Here is a 25,400-nt window from a genome sequence, read left to right on the forward strand (position 1 = left end):
AAATTATCCAAAATTATGGTGTGGCTTTGTGTTCAAATGCTCTATTTATTTACTCTAAATAATTATTGCAATATTTGTAGCCATTGTATATATTTACAGTTTTAAAATTTTTCTAGTATCTTCATCCTACTTTGGTTATTGAAGAATAAATAGCTTCCATTTTCTTTATATATATATATATATATATATATATATAGAGAGAGAGAGAGAGAGAGAGAGAGATCTCTGTTTGCATCTTCTTTTTGTTTTAGCTTCCTATTCCTATACCTTTCTAGAATTTATATGTGTGTGTGTGTAACTGGTAGCTATATTTATATAAATAATTTATGTGTATAAAACAAGTCATACTCTCTTATAATTCTATGATATACATATCTCTCTCTCTTAGCATCTACATGTCATATAGTATGTTTGGTTTTTCAAATTCTCTATCATTAAGTTATCAATTGCACCAAAATTAAAAGGTGACCTATATTTTGTACTCTAGTTTATTGATCTCACTCGTTCACTCGAATTCAAAACATTTGTTTCTAAACATGCATAGCCCTACTAATTTTCAAGTTTCATTTATATACAACATGCATAAAATACATAGATATCATTTTCACAAATTTAACAAGTTCATAATCCTATTTTTTTTGTTTTATTTGAAAGGAATTAAAGAGCAAGAAAAGAATACTAGAGTTAGAGACACAGAATTGACCAATTTTCCCAAGAAATTAAAATTCAAGTATTAGGCTCCTCCCAACCATGATACTACTACACAGCAAATGTCCCTCCGAGCAACTAGACCTGCAATTCTCTTTCTCTATTCTTTATTACTTGCTCCTCTTAAGTCTCCATTATGTCCTTTGAATAATGAGACAAAAGCAAGTAAAAACAACATATATTACCCCATTTACCACTCTTTTCATGGTTAATAACTACCTCCACCTCACCAACAGGTGGCAGGTAGTTATCTACTCATTAATGAGCTCTTGTTTCCCACTCTTGAGGACAACTTCCTATCTTATAGGAAACAATTAATTGGCCAATATCATAATTTTCCATTAAATCTAATCACTCAAATTAGATTCCTAGGACTTCTTGATGGGTAATAAAAGTTTCACAATTAATTGCAGTCTTTTTCTCTTTCAGCCACTTATACTCAACAATTATTTTTCCAGGTTTTTCTTTATTCACAAAATAAAAATAATAATTACAACTTTACAACTAGTTATTATTAGTAATAAATTACCAATAATTAAAATGTTTATATATCTTTCAATGTAGCATACTTAACCAGAAATAAACTTATGCACATTTAATTACAAAAAAAACATTATTCCAAAGGATATCACATCCTCCCTTGCTTAAGTTTAACATTGTCTTGATGTCTCATCAACGTCTTTTTCTAAAAATACATTTCAGTTTTTCCTAAAATAGAGAAGGATATGCCTTTTAAAAGTATCTTCCAACTTTCAAATTGCTTATTTTAGAGTGAAATGTTTCCATTGAATGTTCAACTGCACTACAACTCTATTCTAGAGTGTCATTGCCCTCCGGTCTAGAACGCGAAGTGGTTCTGCTAGGAACTCTCCCATTGATTCCACCTGTACAACATGCCAATCAATTACATGAGATGTATCATGTACATGTTTTTTCAATAATGAAACATGAAATACATTATGAATTTTAATTTTGACTGGTAGGGCTAGTTGATAAGCTATAGGTCCAACTCTAGCTAACACCTCAAATGGTCCACAATATGCAGGGGACAACTTGGAACAACTACCAAGTCTAAGTGTGTTCTTCTTAGGCTTGACTTCTAAATACGCGTGATCTCCCACATTAAACTTTTTTTTATTCCTCTTCAAGTCTGCATAACGTTTCTAACAATCTTGGGTTGTCTTCAAATTCTGTTTAATTTGCTTGACTACTTCTTCCATTTCTTTTAGCATGTTTGTTCCTAATTACAATTTGTCTTTAGGATGATCCCAACTTAGGGGTACCTTGCATATTCTTCCATACATGACTTCGAAAGGGCTCATTTTCAAGGAGGTTTGATATCCATTGTTATAAGCAAACTCTGTTAAGTGCAGATAATCCTCCCATTTATTTTATTTGTCTTTGACATACATCCTTAACATATCCTCAAATATTTGATTGGTCCTCTTTGTTTGACCATCATTTTGAGGATGATATGATGTACTAAAGTTTAACTTTGTTCCCATATTTTCAAACAACCCTTTCCAAAATTTGGATGTGAATTTTTCATCCCTATCTGAAATTACAACTTTAGGTATCCCATGAAGTCTAAAAATTTCCCTCATGAATATTTTTGCAATGTTTATGGCCTTAAAAGTGGATTTGAATGGAATAAAGTGTGCTTCTTTAGTAATTTTTTCAACCATGACCATAATGGAGTCATATTGTTTCTTAGTCCTTTGTAGTCTAGTGATGAAATTATCTCCCATTTCCATTCTGGAATGGGTAGGGGTTGCAACAACCCAACAAGATGTTGATGAGATGCTTTAACTTGTTAGCACTCAAGACATCTAGCTACATATTATGTTGTCTTATTTTTCATATTTGGCCAATAAAAATCTTTTCTTAACACAATGATCAGCTTTTTTATAGCTAGGATGACCAACTGTTGGGATTTTGTGCAACTCATCTAAGATAAAATGTTTCAAATTTATATCATCGGGTACATAAATTATGCCTTTAAGCAACAATAAATCTTGGTTGTCTATTGAAAAATCACTTCTCTCTTCCTCCAATTTTTTAATTTTTTGCACTTTTCCCTTGATTTTCAAATATTTTGAATCATAATTTGCAACTACTTTGACTTGTTCTACTAAGTTTGTTGACCAACTGATTCCTAATGTAGCACAAATCTAATTAAGTTTCCTGCTTAAAGCATCAACTATTATGTTTTCCTTTCCCTTGATATGTGTAATCTCAAAATCATATTCACTAATAAATGCTAACCATCTTTCTTGTCTAGCATTTAGATTAAGTTGATCAAATAGATATTTGAGACTAACATTATAGGTTCTTAAATGAAACTTTGTCCCTATCAAGTAATGCCTCCACATTTTGAATGCATGAATGATTCCTACTAGTTCTAGATCATGAGTAGCATAATTTTTCTCATGTTCTTTTAATTTTCTAGATTCATAATAGATAACATGCCCATCTTGCATCAAAAATCCCCTAGCCTTCCTTAGATGCATTTGTACTTACCACAAAATCCTCATTGGGATCAGCCAATTTTAAAATTGGTGTTGTGGTCAAAATTTGTTTTAGCTTGTCAAAGTTGTCTTGACACTTTTGACTCCACTCAAACTTAATCCCTTTCTTCTATAAAGAAGTAATTGGATATGCAAGTTTGGAAAATCCTTCTATAAATCTCCTATAGTAGCCTGTGATTCCCATAAAGGATCTGACTTCTTCTACATTTTTGTGTGCTGACCACTCCATTATGATTTTATTTTTTCTGGATCAATGGCAATTCCTCCTTCTGATATTACATGTCCTAGATAATGAATTTGTTTCTAGTAAAATGAACACTTGATGAATTTGGCATACGATTCATTATCTCTTATATTTTATAGGACCATCTACAAATGTTGGTCATGTTTTTCTTTACTCTTCGAGTATACCAAGATATTGTCTATAAAGGAAATTACAAATTTATTTAGAAATGGTCTTAGTACATTGTTCATAAGACACATGAATGTAGTTGGTGCATTAGTAGCCCAAATGGGAGTACTAGAAATTCATAATGCCCATAATGTGTGTGAAATGTTGTTTTGTAGATGTCCTCATCTTTAATTATGATATGATGATATCCTGACCTCAGATTGATTTTGGAGGAAATAGAAGCCCCTCTAACTTGATCAAACAAGTCATTTATATTGGGAAAGGGATATTTATTTTTAATAGTCATGTTATTTAGTTGTCTAAAATCTTTGCACATTCACAATGTACCATCTTTATTTTTCACAAAGAAAATCGATGCTCCCCATGGAGACACACTTGGCCTTATACACTTTTTGTCTAAGAGTTCCTACAATTAAATTTTCCAACTCCATTGATTTAGGAATACTCAATATGTATGGGGCCTTTGACACTAGAACAACTTTGGGTATAAGATCAATGGTAAAATCAATATCCCTCCTTGGAGAAAGTCTAGGTATATGTTCTTTAAAAACATCCTTATATTGTTCTAATATAATATATTCTTCTAATGATGGTTGTTTTTTATCATCAAAAAGATTTTGTATTTGAACACTAAACAATTGACACCCTTTTTAGCATATTTTTTTGTTTGTATTGCAGATATTTTCTAACATAAATCTTCCTTAGAATTCCTTGAACCATGCAAGCTTCCCCTTTATCATCAATACATGTAAATGAGTTTTCCAAGTAGTTTAATGTCACTCTATTTGATTCTAACTAGTCCATACCTATGAGGATCTCATAATATCCCAAGGGTAGAATGTTCAGATTAAGGGTGGTACACATTCCATTCAGATTTATTGTGCATTTTTTTCTTATTTTAGTCACCTTTCTTTTAGTTCCTGTGGCCAACTACACTAACAAAGGCATATGTTGTTTTTCTTTTGTAATTTTACACCTTTCAACTACAGCACGACAAATGTAAATTAATATGGATTCTGGATCTATAAGTATAGATACATATTTATCAAGAATTTTACCTTGAACTTCCACCATAGTGGAATGATGGTTTGCTTTCCTCCCATTTAGTGCAGCATTGATTCTGGGTATATTATAGGTAACATCATTCATTGTATATGCTTCATGAATATTATTTAAGGTTGTCTTCTTTTTTAATGAATTTTGTGGACAATCCCTCTATAGGTGGTTTTCACCACAACCCCAGCATTTAATTGGTAGTTTTATTGATTCACTGAAGTTTTTGTTTCATGTGCCAGATCCTCCTTTCTACCCAAAACTCTTTTGTTGATTAAGATTTATATTATAATTTCCTACTTGCACATTCCTAGAAAAAGTGGGTTTCTTAAACTAGTTTCTCTTATTACTGAATCTATTGGGTTTCTTTGATACCCATCCTTTGGAGCTTTCCCTTTTTTGCTTGCTCTAATTGAAACATAATTTGGCCTTCCTAATGGTTTCGTCCATGGCCTTGGGTTGGTCATACTCAATTCTTTCTGTATATGAAAAAAGTCAGAAGTTGATACATCTTTGTATTTTTGCCTACCCCTCCTTCAAATAGGGAACATATCTGTTGTAGATGCTACAACACCCTCCAATTTTTTAGCCTACACCCAATTTTAGAGCCTTCCTTGGTCGTGTTTATTGTCATCACAAACTTTGAAACTCACTTCATGTGTTTTCTTAAAGTGTTTTGTTCCCTTTTGTAAATTAGGCTAAATGTCATATTTTCACATGTTGGTTGTTGCCCCATGTATGTAAGCCTATTCCGATGATTCCAAGAGGCTTTCTTTGTGTAAATGAGTTTTTCTAACCATGTAGATATATGTCGTACTCATTTCCAATTTTTTGAGCATTGTCACACAAGTGTCATCACGGTCATCGCAAGGTGTATCTTTAGTGTCAGACTTGTTGTAACTTGTCGTAAAGTTGTCGCACAAAGGGAAATGAATTGTGCATGTGTTATGGGTGATCTATGTTGTTGAGTCATCAAAATATTCTAAATGTGTAATCACAATCAAAGTCTTATCACTATTCACACTAGTCTCACGGATCCCACACAGCCATTTTCGAAAAAAAATATATATATAGATATATATATTAAATAAATATAAATAAAAATAAATAAATAAAAAATCTCGACCAAGCAACCTAGCTTCACCCAGCCTCCCTAAACTATGCATTGCATAGTCTCAATCCTCTAGTTGTGACCTTGCCCCTTGGCACTATGCAATGTGTAGTTCCTTCCTCCCAGGACTGCTGGATTGCATAGGTTTTGTGCCCAAGCTCCAACCTTGACTTCCAAAATTGTGAAAGGACATACTATTTGGACTAGGAACTGTATTTTTAAGCTTAATAACAAAAATGTCAATATTTCCTATGGGATTACTGAACAAGTATGATCCAAGGTATTAATGAGAATTTTATTCAAAGACCAGTGATTATAATTTTTTAAGAAATCCTTATCACAAGTTCAAAGAATATTATTATTCCTGAGACAATTTCCATAAATGATTGTAATTAATTCCAAGAAAATATTAAACAAGGAGCAATGACATGTTCTCTACAAAATCCCTTATAATCATGTTAACTTGAGTTGATGAGACCATGATAAATTAATTGAGAAAAATAAATCAAACATGTACATGTCTAGGGCAGATAACCATAATAAGTTTACTAAGTTTATCAGTTTTATTTTGGTTCTGAAGAATAGTCTTCAAGTTAATGGAAAGATGGAATTCTAGGAGCTATCCAAACATAGATTGCAATTAAAAACTATATATATATATATATTCATGGTGTTACATATATATGTATAAAAAAAATATAGCAGAGAATTGAATTGGCAACCATAAGCCACAATTCAATAGTAAGGGCAAATGAACGATTTCCTTTTTCATCAACTAATTAAATTGAATTAATCACTGTAAAATTTACATTTGAGTTTGGAAGAGAAGAGAGACCTGGAAGTCAAAAAGCCCAACGATGAGATTATACAAAACACTATCCATAAATCCTAACTGAGTGTACAATTATCAAGGCCAAGGGTCGAAGAAAAAGAAACAATTTAGTCCACAACCCTTCGATGGTCGTCTATAACTACTACAAAAGGCTCAACCCTAATCTAGGAGGCAACCATATCATTATTTCATGGCGATGTGCCATGGAACTTCCTAGAAGCTTGAGAAACAAAAGTGCCAACCTCTAGAATAACCATAAGTCATGAGATTAGCTTCTAGAAGAGGAAAACATCGTGGGTTATATCTAGCCATATTTCGTTCCCCTGGAAAGTAATGTACCTATACCCAATACATATGAGTTATAACTTGGCCAATAAGAATAAAATTTGTCTAATCTGGAAAAGTATGGATTAACCTGGGCCAAAAATACTTGGGAACCTAAAAGATAAAAGACTATGTGCCTTTCCCTTTGTAAATCGAAAGACAAGAATGTCAGGGTAAAGTGAAAAAAAACAATTTATTTTTCTAGGAGATGGACACTAATAGAGAAAACTTTATGAAATTTCTATGTTGAGGGTAAACAAGAAAATTAAAGTAAATTAAAATAATTGTGAGAAAAGAGATATAACAACAACAATTGTGCAGTGGCAGATGAAAAAACTTTAGAAATTTGTGGGTAAATAAATAGACCGGTAGGGACACTCTGTGAACTCCCAAAGGGGATACACAGAGTTAGCCTCGACACGAAATTAGAGAGAATCCTTAGAAATCACTTCAAGATGGAACAAGATTAAAATCTGGGTTCCATACCATGATGTCAAACCATGAATTAAAAAGAAAGAAAGTAGGGTAATAGAATCATATTACCATAACAATAACCAGGGTGATAAATTAGGAAATCTGGATCTACATACAACCTGTAAATGGTGAATAACAAAGTTTTCAATAGTAACCCTTAATAATGTTGTTTAAATTACCTCCAACAACGGGACCATTCTCTTCAACGAGAATTTGTAAGAAATGGAAAGATTAATTTTATGGAAGAACTGTGACATACATAATTAATCCCACCAAACCCTACAAACAAACTAACAAACCCTACAAACAAACTAAAAGTTACCTGGCCAAATAAGCATTCCAAGTGATCTCTTGTAGTTGCAAATAATGTGATTGGGTTTATCCAAGTGTACCTAATACCATATGGCCAAGAGCCTAATGAAGAATACCAACTATCCATGAACTAGGAGAGAGTTCATTTTGCTACCACGACCAAAATAAAAATGAACGAATAAATAAGGAGAAGGATTTTATTTTCCAAACTAAACCCTAATCATACTTTTCACCGCTGGATTAGAAGTATTGAGATTTGATTCATTGGTAGCGTACCAAACATATGGGCTATGTTATTTCACATGGGTCCTCGTGGCATGGCCCATACAATTTACACCATTTGTATGGCCAGATAATATTCCACATAGAAGAGTCGTTACTTTGCATTATAGTTTAAAAGACCAATAATTCAAGTTACGAAATACCATAGGAAATGTCCAACCAGAATTAATAATGTTGTTAGTGTGACTCAAAAAGTTTTGGTATTATTTTATAAGCCAAATCGATCATGGGGCGTATGGTCAGGGTATAAGGTATAATCTTATCAATGTTTAGAGTATATAGAATCAATCCAGACTTAAAGAACCTTGAGTTAGTAACTTATATTAATGTATACGTATGATTGAAATCAATTATCTTAAAACAATTACCATAAGAAGAGGGATCCATCAAGACTCTATTGACAATACAAGGGATCACCTTTGTTATATGCCATAAATAAATACAAGAACTATAAACAACGATATCACATACAGGGTTTGACAAAAATAATTATGACCCTCGTCATGAACACAATTTCTTAATTAAGAAATGAAAAAGTGGAGATTCTGTGAACAGTAAAAAGAAAATAAAATGGGTTAATGATGAAACAATAACTTCCTTCTAAAAGAAGGCTATGAAAGATGATTTAACCTATTGAGGTGAAAACTAACCAATAGCCAAAGTACTCTAATAAAATAAGTAACCCTAGAATATATCAAAGAAAGGCATTATTAAACTAGTTGATTGTCCAAAACAAATGTTGTATAGTAAAACAATACTTCTATGACGTGTTCCTATTACTAGAAAGGATGAAAAACAAAATAATTGAAGGGAAGTTGAGGTATGTTACAATTATTATTTCTCCCATGTCTTCTTTGACCACCTCTTCCTCTAGAAGAATCTAGTGCTTGATTTTTCTCTTTTTTTGTAAGACACACAACTTCTTTAGGAGACTTAGCAACTGTCTTCTTCTTCCCAAAAGATTTTTCTCTTTCAATGAACTTCTCCACAAGAGAGTCAAAGGAAATCTCCTTAGGTTTTCTACTAGCTTGTAATGACTTAAGGTAATGAGAATAAGTGGGATACAATGACTTGACAAAAGTTGTGAGAGGAACATCCATTTTAACGTCAGTGGATTTTATATTATGCATAATGACTCTTACTTCAGAGGCTAAGGAAAGGGGATCATTGTATTTTAATTCTAAATTAAATAGTTTGATCATTAATTGGACAACTTCAAACTCGGAGCGTGAGTCATATAAATTCTTCAACTTCTTTAAGGCTTCAAAAGCATTTGTAAATGACATAATATAATGAATCACCTCTTCAGTCACTGATGTTGCAATCAAAGCATAAGCCTTGTTGTTCTTGTTCTCCCAGATGGCGAGATATTTGTCCGAAGTAGGCTTCTCAAGAGGATTGTCTCCTTCTCCTTCACCAACTCCTTTCCACAAATCATTAAAAATTAGGGTATGCTTTATCTTCGTGGACCATTCATGGTAGTTCTCTTTGTCAAAGGGAACTACTCCAACTATGGAGATGAGTGAATGCATAATCACAAAAGACTATTTGCCTTTGATTTCTAAAACAGTCTCAACCTTACTCTTTGCCTTTTTATTTTAGTAATTATTTTGACCACCGTTCTTAATACCCTTCTATTTAAGTAAAAAATTGATTTAATATGTAAATAGAAAAACTTCAGCCTTCACTATACTATTTCAAAAAATTTAACATATCACAGCTCCACCATATATAATACTATCATTTGCATCAGATGTTGCAAAGGAAACGCCGTAAGGCATAAATGTAAATGGTCATTGAAAAGAAGATAAAGCATAGATAAAGCATAGATTTATCCCATGAGTTAACTGTGAGCTTCCCCTGGCACTAAAAGTTGTAGGGAGGACAATGGCAGGGTGTATTGATCCACAGCAGTGGAAATGGACCGCTCAGAGACTGCCAAATGACCATAGCCTCGATGCTTGCCTAAGCTTGAGTTACGATGCACTGGATAAGGAGAATATTCATTTGCAATTATGCTTTCTATACATGGCTGCAACATTTTCATAACACCAAATTATTCATGCCAACCATGTGATTCCATTATGGGTGGGAGAAGGGCTACTGGCAAGAAAAGATCGCCATCAACTTAGCTACAACCCATTCACAGTGGGAGGGGTTTATCTCAACCTTTTGGCAGATCGTTGTTTGATTGAACCCATTGTGAGAAGCATTGATGGGTGTGTAGTCTTCTGCAGGATACACAACCTCCTACGCGATTTGGGAATCCATGTTGTCAAGGCCGAAGAAACTTTATTTTGCCGTGTGGGTTAGGATTTGAGCACGTTTAATGAAAATGAATGTTTCGGATGCAGTTGGATTTTGTTGAGTAGTAACGAACTGCGTTCGCTCCCTGAGTCAATGAGAGTTCCAGAACTATGTTCATTGTTAATAGATGGTAACAAATGTTTAACAAAAATTCCAAAAAGGGTTATTGGGAGTATGGTCTCTCTTAAGGTTCTGGATTTGAGTGGGACGTCAGTGCAGTCATTACCAGAGAGTGTGGGGTGTTTGAAACAACTAAGATGCCTCTTTTTATCAGGTATGCCCATCAACTTTCTACCTGCATCTCTTACAAATCTTGGAAACTCGGAGATCCTTGATCTGAGCCGCTCTAGAATCACGGAATTACTGTCCAGCCTTCATAAATTGAAATCTTTAAGGCATTTAGCCATGGATAAATGTGGTCATTTTCAATATCTACCTTGCAGCATCTCAAGGTTCACCTCTTTGCAGGGTTTGACAATGTATGGATGCACCAATCTATGGGAAAAAGGTGAGCCCAAGAAATGGAAAAATGTGGCCAGCATTATCAATCTTACCAACTTAAAGCAACTCACCAGGCTCCATTTAACAAACAATGGGGGCGTTATTAGGGAAGGCACATTAGGGAATATGATTGAAATGAACACCCTCATGTTAGAGCTCACAAAAGTGAGATCTCTGCCGAGTGACATGAATAATATGTCAAAGTTGAGAAAACTATATATGGAGTGTCCTGAATTGGTTAGAATGCAAAACAATTTTTGTGCTTTTCAGGATATGACTAGTCTTATATTATACAAGTGTAATATGTTGGAAGAACTTTCACATCTGCATAAGCTCAACAATCTGCAGTGATTAGAAATAATTGAATGCTCTAGATTAAAGAAGTTTCCTCAGCTCAACAATCTGCAACGATTAGAAATAATTGAATGCTCTAGATTAAAGAAGTTTCCTTAGGAATTCAGTGGCAAGGAGGCATTTTCTTTATTGAAGATATTTTCAATTGTTGGGTTGCATGAATTATAAGAGTTTCCAATCGTAAAGGAAGGAGCAATGCCAGTACTTGAAATATTCATCATAGTAGAATGTTCAGCATTGAAGGTATTTCCAAAGAGTTATTTCGATTTGAAAACACTTCAAATAATAAAAATCTATGGTTGCAGTTCCCTGATAATGGAAGATTTAAGAGAACTTAGGGAATCCAATAAAATGATAGAGGTGAAGACTATGTTTGTAGAAGACACCAGAGACTCAAGAAATAGGTACTCTCAATTGATGACGGAAATGAAAAGTTGGCTCTACAGAGAATTTTGGAGCAATAATGATGTGTTCCTTTTCTTAAGAAGTCTTTATACACTTGCATGAGTTAACTGTGAGAATTCTATATATGGTGAGTTCTAGGAAGGGTAGTCCATTAAAATTGACCAATATAGACCAATCAATACTCAAAATACATAATACTCATAAGAAAAACATATATTCCTCTATTATGTATATTTATTTACTATGTGGTTTTGAGTGTCGTTGTTGGAAAATATAATCATTAAATTAAAAGATATATTCATCTATTATGTATATTTATTTACTATGTGGTTTTTTGAAAGACTTTCATCTCATTTTGTTACAATTTCCCTGTACACTTTAAAATCAACCTATCAATCCAGTACATGGTTGGTGTATATATTATTTGTTAGTATGTGAAAGATATATTTGTCTTAGTATAACAATCCAATTTGTACTAGTTTACTTTTAAGATGTAAATTGTGATGGCTAAAAATGTTTAGAAAGTTGATATGTAGTGAACAGTGGTTTGAGAACTTTGAATCCAACAAAATTAGCTACATTCAACAAAAGTTACAAGCAGAATTTCATGTCATTTTGTTACAATTTCTCTGTACACTTTAGAATCAACTTCTTTTCCAAGAGCAATGGAAAGTCCAACATGTAAATATCGTCATGCGAATCCTAATCTTGGGATTGCCGGGTCTAGCAGCAAAATTCTACTCTGTGAGCAGAAGAGGAGTGCTTCCAAATTGGATGTCTAGTCACTCAATTTCAAAAACCTTTTCTGGGGAAAGTGACATAGAGATAATCCTTCAGGGAAACATTTTTTTAGGTATACATCCAAGATTTTATTTGGATAACTTTTCATTCCAGGACTAATGCATCTTCATTTGAAGATGGAGATAGATTGACAATAATGTCCCTTTCAGGATGTGAAAGGTCTGTACGACCTGAATGTCGCACAAACGCTGCAAGTGACAAGAATGTGCCATGGCACACACAAACTATACTAACCTCAACTCTGCTATAGCTGTACAAGAATCCAATGATTGTTTTCCCATTTGGCCCTGGTCCACTATCTGAAACACGGGGCATTTTGGGCAATGAGGATTGAGTTGGAGTCCTTTTATCTTCATAAATATTTGGATTACATGTTTTGCTTGTTGTATCATTTGAAGTAGATACTTGTTGGGAGGACTTGGTGAAAGACAAGGCTTCTGTAGTTGTCTTTCATGTGTGGTTGTTGTCATTGAAATTGCCAGTGCAGATTGAGCTGTAATAGAAGGTTCCTTTTCAAGAGAAGCATCAATGGATTTAGGAGGCTCTAGTTGACTAGAAGCACTCAATTCTGACGAACCCACAGTTTTCTCTTGCATATTGCTCAGAAAAGAAACCCTATTCAAAGGTTTTGATGCAGAAGATGTGATTGACTCTTAGTATTATTGCTACTTGTCCCTATGAAAATAAAAGGATATCTGGTCAGCCCAAATGCTAATTAAAATCAAACTAAATGTTTCCTCCAACTATATCAATCAAATTAGTAACCCAAAGTAATTCATAGAATATGAATAGCGACAATTTACTTGGCAGAAATGTATGTTACTTCAAAAGGGTGCCACTGTTTTAGTGGCTAAATGAAAACAATATAAAGTTTATCTCCCAGTTTTTGGAACGTGTCATATTCCACTAGACATCTAAATCAGGGTTCAATATTAGTAAACAAATCTTTGAATGGGGTTCTAGCACCATGCCAAATGGATCCAAAATGAAAAGAAGAGCAAATGTAGCATTTTTGAGAATTAAACAACCATTCATACTAGGACCAAGGCCATCAAATTCAAAGCAGGATAATCTAAGCACTCGCAGCAGCATTTTTTCTCTAGAGCAGTGCTTCCCTACATCTTAACTACATCTCTGAGTTTGTTGTGCATGCAATAATATGCAAGTGTGTTCCAGAAAGAAAAACATACTATAAATGAGACTCCTAAGCAATGCCATACAAGGTTTCATTCATCAAGTAGTCATATTTCACTGGACATCCAAATCAGGGTTCAATACTAGTAAACAAACCTTTGAATGGGGTTCTAGCACCATGCCAAATGGATCCAAAACAAAAAGGAAGCAAGGATTGAGTTGGAGGCATCTTATCTTCATAAATATTTGGATTACCTGTTTTGTCTGTTGTAGCATTTGAAGTAGATACTTGTTGGGAGGACTTGGTGAAATACGAGGCTTCTGTGAGTTGTCTTTCATGTGTGGTTGTTGTCGTTGAAGTTGCCAGTGCAGATTGAGTTGTAACAGAAGGTGCCTTTTCAAGAGCAGCATCAGTGGATTTAGAAGGCTCTAGTGGACTAGAAGCACTCAATTCTAACGAACCCACGGTTTTTTCTTGTATATTGCTCAGTAAAGAAATCATATTCAAAGGTTTTGACGTAGAAAATATGATGGACTCTTAGTATTGTTGCTACTTGTCCCTGTGAAAATAAAAGGATATCTGGTCAGCCCAAATGCTGATTAAAATCAAACTAAATGTTTCCTCCAACTATATCAATCAAATTAGTAACCCAAAGTAATTCATAGAATATGAACAGTGACAATTTACTTGCCAGAAATGTATGTTACTTCAAAAGGGTGCCATTGTTTTAGTGGCTAAATGCAAACAATATAAAGTGTATCTCCTAGTTTTTGGAACATGTCATATTCCACTAGACATCCAAATCAAGGTTCAATACCAGTAAACAAATCTTTGAATGGGGTTCTAGCACCATGCCAAATGGATCCAAAATGAAAAGAAGAGAAAATGTAGCATTTCTGAGAATTAAACAACCCTTCGTACTAGGAACAAGGCCATCAAATTCAAAGCAGGATAATCTAAGCACTTGCAGCAACATTTTTTCTCTAGAGTAGTGCTTCCCTACATCTTAACTACGTCTCTGAGCCTGTTGTGCATGCAATAATATGCAAGTGTGTTCCAGAAATAAAAACATACTATAAATGAGACTCCTAAGCAATGTCATACAAGGTTTCATTCATCAAGTAGTCATATTCCATTGGACATCCAAATCAGGGTTCAATACCAGTAAACAAATCTTTGAATGGGGTTCTAGCACCATGCCAAATGGATCCAAAACGAAAAGAAGAGCAAATGTAGCATTTCTGAGAATTAAACAACCCTTCGTACTAGGAACAAGGCCATCAGATTTAAATCAGGATAATCTAAGCACTTGCAGCAGTATTTTTTCTCTAGAGCAGTGCTTCCCTACATCTTAACTATGTCTCTGAGCCTGTTGTGCATGCAATAATATGCAAGTGTGTTCCAGAAAGAAAAACATACATAAATGAGACTCCTAAGCAATGTCATACAAGGTTTCATTCATCAAGTAGTTTCTACAATTAACTTATGGAAAAGATAACCAGACAAACAAGTTCTCATAAGATTCCAATGACTCTGAACTATCAAAAAAACAGTTTGGGGGAAAGACTCTGAACTATCAAAAAAACAGTTTGGGGGAAAGACTTCGAAATATCAAAAAACAGTTTGGGGGAAAGAGAAAAATGATTTCTGGAATATCTATGCTATTAATAGTTTGCAAAAATCAGCATTGGCTGAAAATCAGGGGTGGTCATTCACTCAAGCAATTGGCAAAATCAAGAAAACATTTGCAAAACTTCACATACATAAACAAGGACCTGAAAGCTCAGTGAACCTAGCAATCTGAAAATAAATGATCCCAGCACACACCCATATGAAATTATTGCATAGAACAAGCTAGAGAACTACTTGAGGATATATGTGCCAGGATATGTGAATTAATGTTGATGTGCTCGGTAACTACGAAAAATGACCCTGAAAAGAAGCTATCTAATCCGTCTAATATTATTGCTAACTTCCCTCTGGTGCCCGATTAAAGTGATAGAGGGAGTCAGATTTAGATTTCTCATAAGCCTGGAGTTTTGGTTAAATTTTGAATGACCTGGATCAATTCAGAATTGAGGTAAGGTAGACAAAATCCCCCAAGTGCATCATTCCATGAAGCATAATGCAAGGACCTTGGAGCATGGCGGGACACTGCCCATGCCTGAAATTCTGAATTCTTATCAGGTTTTTCAGTAGCATCATTAATTCTTATCAGGTTTTTGCAAAAATAGAGCCTGTTTGCTAATGTAAGGACCTTGGAGCATGGCGGGACACTGCCCATGCCTGAAATTTTGAATTCTTATCAGGTTTCTCAGTAGCATCGTTAATTCTTATTAGGTTTATGCAAAAATAGAGCCTGTTTGCTACAAGATTAGCGATATCAATCCTAAAGATTAGTGATCTCAATCCATAATCTAGGGAAAAAGGGAGGGAGAAGAGGATATTTTAAAGTGATAGATACTAGTATAAGCAACAAAACATTTATCATTTATTGTTTCTCATCCAAAACCACCACACATACCAGAGAGGAGGGGGAGACCAACACAAACCACAACACATCCCAGACCAACCAACCATGGCACTAATTCTGTAGTAACCGCTACTGGTGATAACATTCATGCTACAGAGGTATTGATGAATTTGAAACGTTAGTTTTAGTTTAAAATGCCAACTACACTGATTATATGCAACAACTAAGTCAAGGACGCTAACCTTTCAGGATTAAATTTTTAAAATATCGACCTTTCAGTCAGGCTTTCTATCTTTCATTGACAGCAGCACACAAAACAATATAACAATCAAGATCAAGACTGAAACTATTTGAAATAACATATACATTTTAGTGCAAATATACAATACCTTGAGAAGACCTGCTTTCATAGTCAGAGCTCCTGCCTGAAGATGCCCCTGAAGCATGGGAAGATTGCATAGGGCCTATCATCGGCGGGGCTTGTGAGTCTGCAACCCAACTCGGCGGTGTTCCAGAGACAGGGATTTGAAAAAGAGGAAATGGACGAGTAGCCACAGGTTGGAAAACAACACAGCTACTCCCTTTTGAGTTTTTGGTGTGTTTACATGGATGTCAGAGTATGTGTGTTTTTATGCGATAGAGGAGGATACTAGATCTTGATCATCACCTGTTGCAAACAACTCTAAAAATATGGTGAAGCAAAGTTGTCCATATGGTCAATGGAATTTTTAATTCTTTAATATCAGCGTTCTCCGTCACATGGTAACTGGTATTGTAGACTTATTTTGCACTCTTCTTTGGACATTCTTTTTCTGTCAACTATATTTTTTCCTGGCTTGGGTTAGTCATTACTCTTTGCTCTGATTTTTTTATTTTTTTTGAGGGTTTGCTCTGTTCTTCTCTACCATTTCTCTTCCCTTATGCAAATTAATTCCATGCATCTCAAATTAAATTTGAATCTTATATAGGACCTTTTCCTTCATTATTCATCTTTGCCATTTCTTTCACGATTGAGATATGACTGAGTGAATGAGAAATTTGCAGTGCTGAAACAAGAAAAATGGACCGACCATATAGTGGGTAATCATCATCATTTGGAGCAGGTACTGCACAATTCGGTTATCAGGTGTGTAACCCAATCGCAAATTCCCATCCTCTTCTACATTATTTCATATTCTGAGATTGTCAATGAGCTCCTACTTGAAGATGACCCTGAAGCATGGGAAGATTGCATAGGCCCTGTCATCGGTGGGGCTTGTGAGTTTGCAACCCAACTCGGCGGTGTTCTAGAGACAGGTATTTGAAAAAGAGGAAATGGGAAGTGCTTTCCTCGGTGCTGGAAGCCCTTGAATTGCAGAACAACCCCAGGACCTGCAGGCAGGACAAGAAACAGAGAATTACCCAGATTAAAGAAAACAAAAAAAGAATGTTCAGATACCTAATGTGTAAATCGCTACAAGACGGCTAACCCATCAACAAAAATTAGGCTTACTTGCACCCTGTGAAACTGGATTCTGGATGGTATTCAGGTAGCAGTAGTTGGCAGTAGCAGTGGATAGGCAAGACGCATAGACCGGTTCACTGCAACGTCGTGGCCAAGAGGCGAGAACTAGCCACCCAGGAGGCAACCCTAGCTGAGTTAGGGTTTTGTAGAGCGTTTTCACAGAGCTTGGCATCGAACAACTGAGTTGTTCCTAGTAATGAAAAGGCTTAGGGTTAGATGTACCCAGTGGAGCCACCAAATCAAGAACCGAGTTGTTATTGGTAATGAACAAGCTTAGGGTTAGATGCACCCACTAGAGCCACCGAACCGAGTTGCGAGCTTAGGGTTAGATGCACCCACCGGAGCCATCGAACCGAGTTGCAGGCTTAGGTTTAGGTGCACCCAGTGGAGCCACCAAACCGAGTTGAAAGAATGGGACTATGGTTATAATAGTGCAAATCAAGATTTAATTGACTTGACAGTTAGTAGTATCTAATGGTGGAAAAACATTTAATCGTCTAACAATGGATCTGACGGTCAAGATTATGACAAAAAGGCAGTTGGGGGAGTTGATTTCAGAGGAGAACGCCTTATAGCGTAATTATGCCCAACACTCATATATCATGTCTCCATTCATATCATACACACTTACCTACAATACACACTTTATGAATATATGGCTCAAAGCATGATCATATGCCATAAAAACTTCAACGCACAAAAATTTAAATGCATAAATCATTCATCATACATACCATATATACCCACTTTCAACACACATATTAAATCATATATCAGCCTTTGTTTAATGAATGAACCACGACTTCAACACAAATTCCAAATGCAGAGAACATTCAACAACTACCCATTTTTTTTTTTGCAGAGATTCGATACACAGTATAAAAAAATCACCGCAACATGGTTAACAGTTTTTGGCCCTCAAAAACTTATTCAACGCACATCGGCAGGTCTTTGTTCAACCATAATACTCCCAACCAAATATATAAAAACATTCTCCCACCCCCCCTTTTTTTTTATTTTTTTTCCCTTATTTAAAAAATGCATTTTTTGGGAATATATATATATATATATATATATATATATATATTAAAACATTCTCCCACCTCCCCGCCCTGCATATATTATTTAAAGCTTTTTCTTAATTTAATTTTTGTTAATATTATCACTAATAAAAGTAATTAAAAAAATCATATAAAACTATTTTAGATTCAAAGTAGAGTTTATGTTTTTTATTTTCAAGGGTCGGCCATATTATCAATTAATTTGCAATTTTGACTTTCTAAAGAAAAAAATAAAAATAAAAATAAAAATATTCTAAAAACACGAAAATACTTTTAAAAACCAATATTAAAAAAAAAGGATAGAAAAACTTTATTTTTTAAAAAAAATCAACATTTGGAAAAAGGAAAGAAAAAGAGATGACAACACACTTGAAAAATACTTAAAAGTCAATGTTTGAAAAAGAGGTAGACAAATTTGAAAAAAACTTAAAACCAACATAAAAAAATAAGATAAAATAGAAAGAAAAAAAAAAGTTTCAAAAAACATTAAAAAAATGTCAATACTTCATAGATTAGAAGATAAGTGTATATGACTATTATCCATTCACAACAATAATATTCTAGCTATATACACATGCAAGCCACACTTAAAAATCATGGTAATTTTAAGCAAGAAAACGTAAACAACCTACAATGAATCATTGTGAAGACACTACCTTTATAGAGACTGTTGGCTTAGGTGGGATCGACCCAGGTTCAAAATGTACTGCGCACCGACAAAACCCTCAACCACTAGTCCTCTCGCAACAATTTGCAGGCAGATCACAGTCTCACCCGAAGTGATTATGGGAGGTTGCAGAACCAGGTTTCTGCAGCCTGAGGGATACTACTTTGTGGCACCCTTGTATTTTCTTATGTTTTAACACTTACTTATTACTTCACATTTATAAAATACTTAGCACTTATACTTTACTTTACATAATTACATTCGTCACTTAACATATCATAAACATTCATAAGTTTCACAATACTGAAATAAAGTGTAGATAATAAGCAAATAAACACATGTAGACACAAATTTTACCGTGATTTATCCCAATGTGGGACTACATCCACAAGAAATGTTGCTTATAATACATAAATTGGACAACAAACAGTGCTTGACCTACGCACTCAACTACAAGTCGTCTACACACTCAGCTGTAGACTTAGGCCTCTGTGCACTCAGCTGCAGAGCCTTTCCTTCACCACAAAACCCAAACACCAAGAATCAAACCATAAACATGGATTGGTTCTAATTATCATTTCCTTCTTTCTTTATTATTCCTCCCTATATAATATTACATTGAGGGATTACATCGCTTCAATACCATGGACCACATACCATGGTTTCCAAAATACAAGGGACTATGGTCCAAAACCATTCAACTTTTACAATTATATGCTTAAACAAAAAGGAACGGGCTTCACCGCGAAGCACCTATACGGCACGGTAGGTTTGCTACGCGGTCTAATTCACTTTGTACTACGCGCTTTATCCCCAAAAATCGGCTTCCTTGCCCAAAATTTGGCCAAGTTGGGTTGCACCCAACAGGCCCCCAACACTCACCTGTGACTTGTCCTGAGTGACTTAGTTGTTGTGCCCCTGATCTTCTCTACAATGTTGTTATAGGCCTCGTTGAACTGTTGGAGCACTTTGTCATCCGCTTATCCTCACTACGTGCTTCCTCCAACAATGCTTCTATTACATGCTCTGTAGCCTTCTGTAGCAATGTTACCTCCTTCTGTTGAAGCTCCTGAAGCTTCTCATTTACTATCTACGAGAATTGAAGGGCCTTGTCCTACCAAGGCTGAGTTCTTTCTATCAATGTCTTCTCTTCCCTCTTCATCTCTTCGATCCTCTTTTGCAACACCTTCCTTTCATTTATCTTTGCGAGCTTATGCGATATAGGCAATGTCTTCGTAACTACTTGACTTTCCTCTAACTGTTGTTGCTTTTGTTGCATCTCCTCCTACAGTTTTTGAACATTTAGATCTTCTTACAGTGAAGTCCAAATTTTCATACTCTCATCCAGTAGTTTGTTGTAGTCTGCCAATGTTATGGAGATGCTAACCATGACTAACTTTAGGTCAACCTCCCTTTGTTCTCTTACATCCTGTGACGTAGCTGGCTACAACTTCAATTGCATCTCACTGATTTTTAGCTCATACTCAAATTGTACTACAAAAACTTTGTATTTTTGCTCCTTGATTGCAAGGCCGAGCTTTGCGACCTTTTCTTCTGCCAATTCCTCTTCGCGGACCTCTGGGTCCAGAATTCCCTTGCACATTGTTTCTACTGCGTCTTTCAGCTGCTGATATTATTTTTCTATCTAGTCTCTCTCTTGTATTGTCTGGTCAAGCTTCTATAACAACACAACCCACTTCATTTCCACTTGTATGTTGAGTTGCGATGCGTGCTCTTCCCTTAGCTTTAATTCCTTTATAATCTCTTCATGCAACTTATGTAACCTTGGCAAAGATACTGCTGTGATGTACATTTTAATGTGTGTCCACTCCTTCGTTGATTCAAACTGTAGATCCCCTGCAGGTATCTGTGTTAGCCTCGCTGCAAAGGTAGGAAAGATCGACCTTCCTTCTGTAATCCTTTCCTGTATCTATGTAGGATGTCTAATTGACAATGCCAAAAGCTTCAACTCCACGATCCTTTCCTGCACACCTGTGATAAGCTTGCCGTAGCGATCTTCCACCCTATTCCAAGATTCCGCTGTGATCTCCTAAACCTTGTCTCCAATTTGATCCAAGTCTCCCTTAGTGAGAACCATTGGTGTGACTTCCTTTGACTTATCTGCCTTATGCTTCTTTCTGGCCTTGGAAGCTTTGCCCTGGCTCTTCCTTTTCTCTGCAGCAGATTTCTCTGTTTCTGCCTTCTTTGTCTACGTCGTCACATCCTCGCCTCCTTTAGGGTCTTCTTCATGATGTTCTTCTTCGTCGTGGTGTTCTTCTTCTTCTGCTTCCTTCTCTTTGTCTTTCCCATTTCCTTTGTCATGGTGTGAAGTGTCCAACTCTTCTTCTTCTTCTTCTTCATTATCTCCTTCCTCCTCCATTGGAGTCATCCAATTTGCGGACCATGTCTGCACTACTTCTAGTAGGTCATCCTCTTTGACCATATATGGCAATGCATGCAATTTCTTCTTCGCATCTTTACGCTCATGTATGTATAATCTATGAAAATCCGCCTTGAACCTTGCCACAGGGTTGTATTACTTGTATAAATTTGGCAAGAGGCGCGGATATTGGTTTACCAACATATGCAGATCCATTTGATATAATATAAAAAATATTGTTTTTTCCTGTGTGTGTGATGGTTGAGTGGTATGCCACAGTGAAGCATACCTCGCGGCCTCACATACATCTTCTTCTATCGGAGGAAACTGTGTATCCTCTAGTTCCTTCCATGTCAACATAGAAATGATCAATAGTAACTAGGCATAATGAAAAGATGTACCTTTCTCTTGGACCTCCTAGCAGTCGTCCAGGAATTCCTTGCAAAAATACACAGCCTAATTATATTGGACTCCATTTTCACATTGCACAGTTAAAGCCACCATCGGTGCAGGAACTTCGTTTTCTCGACACTTCCTCATAATTTTCCCGATTAGAATGTGTGCAGCGAACCAAACTGCTTGGTCGTTGATTGATATTATGCCATAGCCCCTGTTTCCTTTCACTAATCCATACTTCTACTTCATGCTTTCTGCCAGGGTATGGTCCTAGTCCTTCCCGATGAATTCCTCCATGGGGTTTTTCCCTTGGTATGGAAACTTTGTGATTCACCAAATCATCATTTCATCTATAAGGATTTTATCCCCCAACCACAAGTGTCCATCATGAATTAGCACCAATAATTGGCACACACATGTTATATTAGTTGTGCTCCTGCCGAAGTGCGACACATTTAACATATTGAGCAGCCTTGACTGCTTCAACCCATTTTCCCATCGTTGTGCTTCTAATCTAGTCACTCTGTTGTCTGGGTAGTAAACCCGCTGCAAGTATCGACCTAGTGCAAACTGCAGGTGCTTCATCCGGTCATTAAATTTGTTATCTTTGAATTTCAACTACGGGATTTTTCCTAAAATATCTCCTTCAAACAACACCTCCTTCGACAATATAGGTGTGAATGTCCCATACTTTTCATTTTTGGCATCCTTTATAGGCTTCGCATTCAGCTTTCTTGGCAGGACATATGTGGGCAGAGGTGAGATGAACGTTGTGCCACCTTCCTCCACCTGAATTTCTTCCACTTCTTCTTCAACTTCGACTTACTGGAGTTTCTTCGGTGGCTTCACAGGTTTGGCAGGGTTCTTGTCATTCTTTTTCTTGGTTTTGACTTCCTTGGTTGCTTCTACCTTAGCGATGTCGGCGACTTATGTGGCGGCGGTGCCGCTACTGAGGGTGTTGTTGCCACGGGTGGTGCTACTGATGATGTTGCGGGTGTATCAATTGTTGCTATGGCAGTTGCTTCTATAACTCCTACTATACCTTTCTCGTTAAAAATTCGCACAAATTCTTTAGTTGACAAAATATTCATAGAAAAATTATTTGAAACTACTTTGTACTATTACTCTCTCAAGCTCTTGGTTTAGAAAAGTTCTTAATTTGAGTGGGATTTGGCTATTTATAACAATTCCAACCTTTAGACCTCATCATTAGATTTGATTTTTTCCCAATTCTATTCATATTACGTCATTAAATGTGTATCTATCATTAAATTCTGGCAATTGTCATCTTAAATGAAACTTGACGCCTGTATTTTCCCTTTTAATGGTCATACTTTTACTTTTCTAGCGAACTTTGTCATGTCTGCTACTACAGCGCACCTCTTTTTTATGTCACGGCTTCTTGCGAACTTCGACATATTCCTGATTATAACGAAGTAATTTCTTCGTTGAAGATCTTTCTGCAACGTAGTTTATAGTCCAGTGTCCACTTTCAACTACATGTGACACTAATACTTTCCTTCTTTCTTCTTTAGGGCAAAGTTGTAGGGACAGGGTTGTCCCTATACAACTTCAATCTACTGCCATTCACTTTTCCTTTGAATTAATTCTCCATTTAACTTCACTAACTATGTTGTGCCTCCATCGGTAATACACTTAATCACATATGGACCTAACCAGTGTGTTTTGAACTTCCCTGGAAATTTCACGAACTTGTTGTCATAGAGGAGAACAAGGTCTCCTACTTGAAACTTCTTTTGCTTAATGTGCCTATCATGCCAAGCCTTTTCTCTTGCTTTTTTCACTTGTTGATGAAATCCTGCTACAAACTTGTCTTCTTCTAGAGCCAGTAACTGTGACATCCTTTCTTCCATAATGTCGGGGTCTACCATATTTGTAAAAGCTGCAATTCTTAGGCTAGGGACAATATATTCCATGGGAATCACAACTTCTTGCCCATAAACCAACCTAAATGGTGTATGACCTGTCAACTTTTTGCATGTAGTCCTATAAGCCCATAATACTACTAGAATTCTAAGATCTCAATCATCCATGTTCACATTACATACCTTGGTCAATGCATTCTCCAAAATTTTATTGAATGCTTCCACAGTTCCATTTTCCTGAGGATGGTAAGGAGTGCTCTTTTGGTGGTAAACTTGAAATTCCTCAGTTAATGCTTCAATGGTCTTATTCAAGAAATGTGACCCTTGGTCACTCATCAATATCCTTGGGCACCCAAATCTGGATAGTATGTATTCAAAAATGAACTTCGCAACAGTTTTTGCACTACAATCCTTCACTGGTTGTGCTTCGGCCCACCTTGTCAAATAGTCAGTTGCAGTGATTATATACCTCGCACTAGTCCTTTTCCCTAGTGGATTGATAGGTCCAACAAAATCAATAGCCCATTTGTCAAAAGCCTACAAAGTTACTTGTGGCACTAGTGGCATTTCATCTCTCCTTGAAGGTTTCCCTGTTCTTTGGAAAATATCACAAGCTCGACAAAACTCCTTTGCATCTTTGTGTAATGTAGGCCACCATAGTCCTGCTCTTAAAATTTTTTGCATTGTATATTTTCCTACATAATGTCCACCATCTGCGCCACTATGATCTTCTTTTAAAATTATCTGTCTTTCGTGCTCAGGAACATACATGTGCAGTATTTCATCTAGTCCCATTTTATACAATTATCCTACTATCAGTTAAAAATATGTTGCCTTAACCACCAATTGTTTCTTCTGATGCATATTGTATTCTAAGGAAGTCATCCCTATGGTTAAGAACTAAATAATATCAGCGAAGTGATCATCTGCTACCCTTATTGCAAACAATTGTGCATAAGGAAGGTTTTCCTCTATATTCGGGTCTTCTCCTGTCTCTAACCTTGACAAATTATCAGGTCCAACATTTAGTCTTCCTGACTTAACAACAAATTTAAAGTCATACTCTTGAAATAATAATAGCCACCTGCAAATTTTTCCTCCTAAAACTGGCTTACTAATTAGATACTTTAGTGTAGAGTGATTTGTGAACATCTTAAAATGTGCTCCCAACAAATAATGTCTGGATTTCAACAAAGCATATACCATAGGTGTATAGTTCTTCTCTTCTTTAGATAGTTCCTACTTGCAAAAGCTATAGCATGATCGATTTCTCTTGCACCAGGTTGTGCCAACACCACTCCCAAAGCTATACATGAAGCATCCACATGAACATGAAATTCCTTATTCCAACTAGAAATATCAATATATGTGCAGTTACCATCTTTTCCTTTAGTGCGTTGAGGCTCTTTTGACATTCTTCATTCCATAAGAAAGTAGCATCTTTATTTAGTAGTTTTTCTATAGGCGCAGTAATCTGTGCATATCCTTTGATAA

At 35.7% G+C, this 25,400-nt stretch overlaps 1 protein-coding gene across 1 annotated transcript; it reads right to left on the reverse strand.

Moving 5' to 3' along the window:
• Positions 1 to 1,451: 1,451 nt before the first annotated feature.
• Positions 1,452 to 17,945, reverse strand: LOC149236532 (uncharacterized). Its single transcript, XM_089372419.1, has 4 exons — positions 17,505 to 17,945; positions 16,402 to 17,383; positions 13,794 to 14,098; positions 1,452 to 1,592 (listed from the first exon to the last, which is right to left on the reverse strand). The coding sequence occupies exons 3-4, from the start codon at positions 14,038 to 14,040 to the stop codon at positions 1,519 to 1,521; spliced, it is 321 nt and encodes a 106-aa protein (XP_089228545.1). The 5' UTR covers positions 14,041 to 14,098; positions 16,402 to 17,383; positions 17,505 to 17,945; the 3' UTR covers positions 1,452 to 1,518.
• Positions 17,946 to 25,400: the final 7,455 nt, after the last annotated feature.

Source organism: Pinus tabuliformis, chromosome 8 (genome assembly GCF_031772625.1).
Source record: "Pinus tabuliformis cultivar Carrire ecotype Pingquan chromosome 8, CPIR1, whole genome shotgun sequence".
Taxonomy (NCBI): domain Eukaryota; kingdom Viridiplantae; phylum Streptophyta; class Pinopsida; order Pinales; family Pinaceae; genus Pinus; species Pinus tabuliformis.

What these genes read in the sequence shown, in the direction of transcription:
- LOC149236532 (XM_089372419.1), bottom strand. Translation starts at nt 14,040, where the DNA reads ATGATTTCTTTACTGAGCAATATACAAGAAAAAACCGTGGGTTCGTTA. An exon ending in TGCTACAACAGACAAAACAG is followed by an intron (nt 1,593 to 13,793) that starts GTAATCCAAATA and finishes CATGTTGTACAG; the next exon opens with GTGGAATCAATGGGAGAGTT.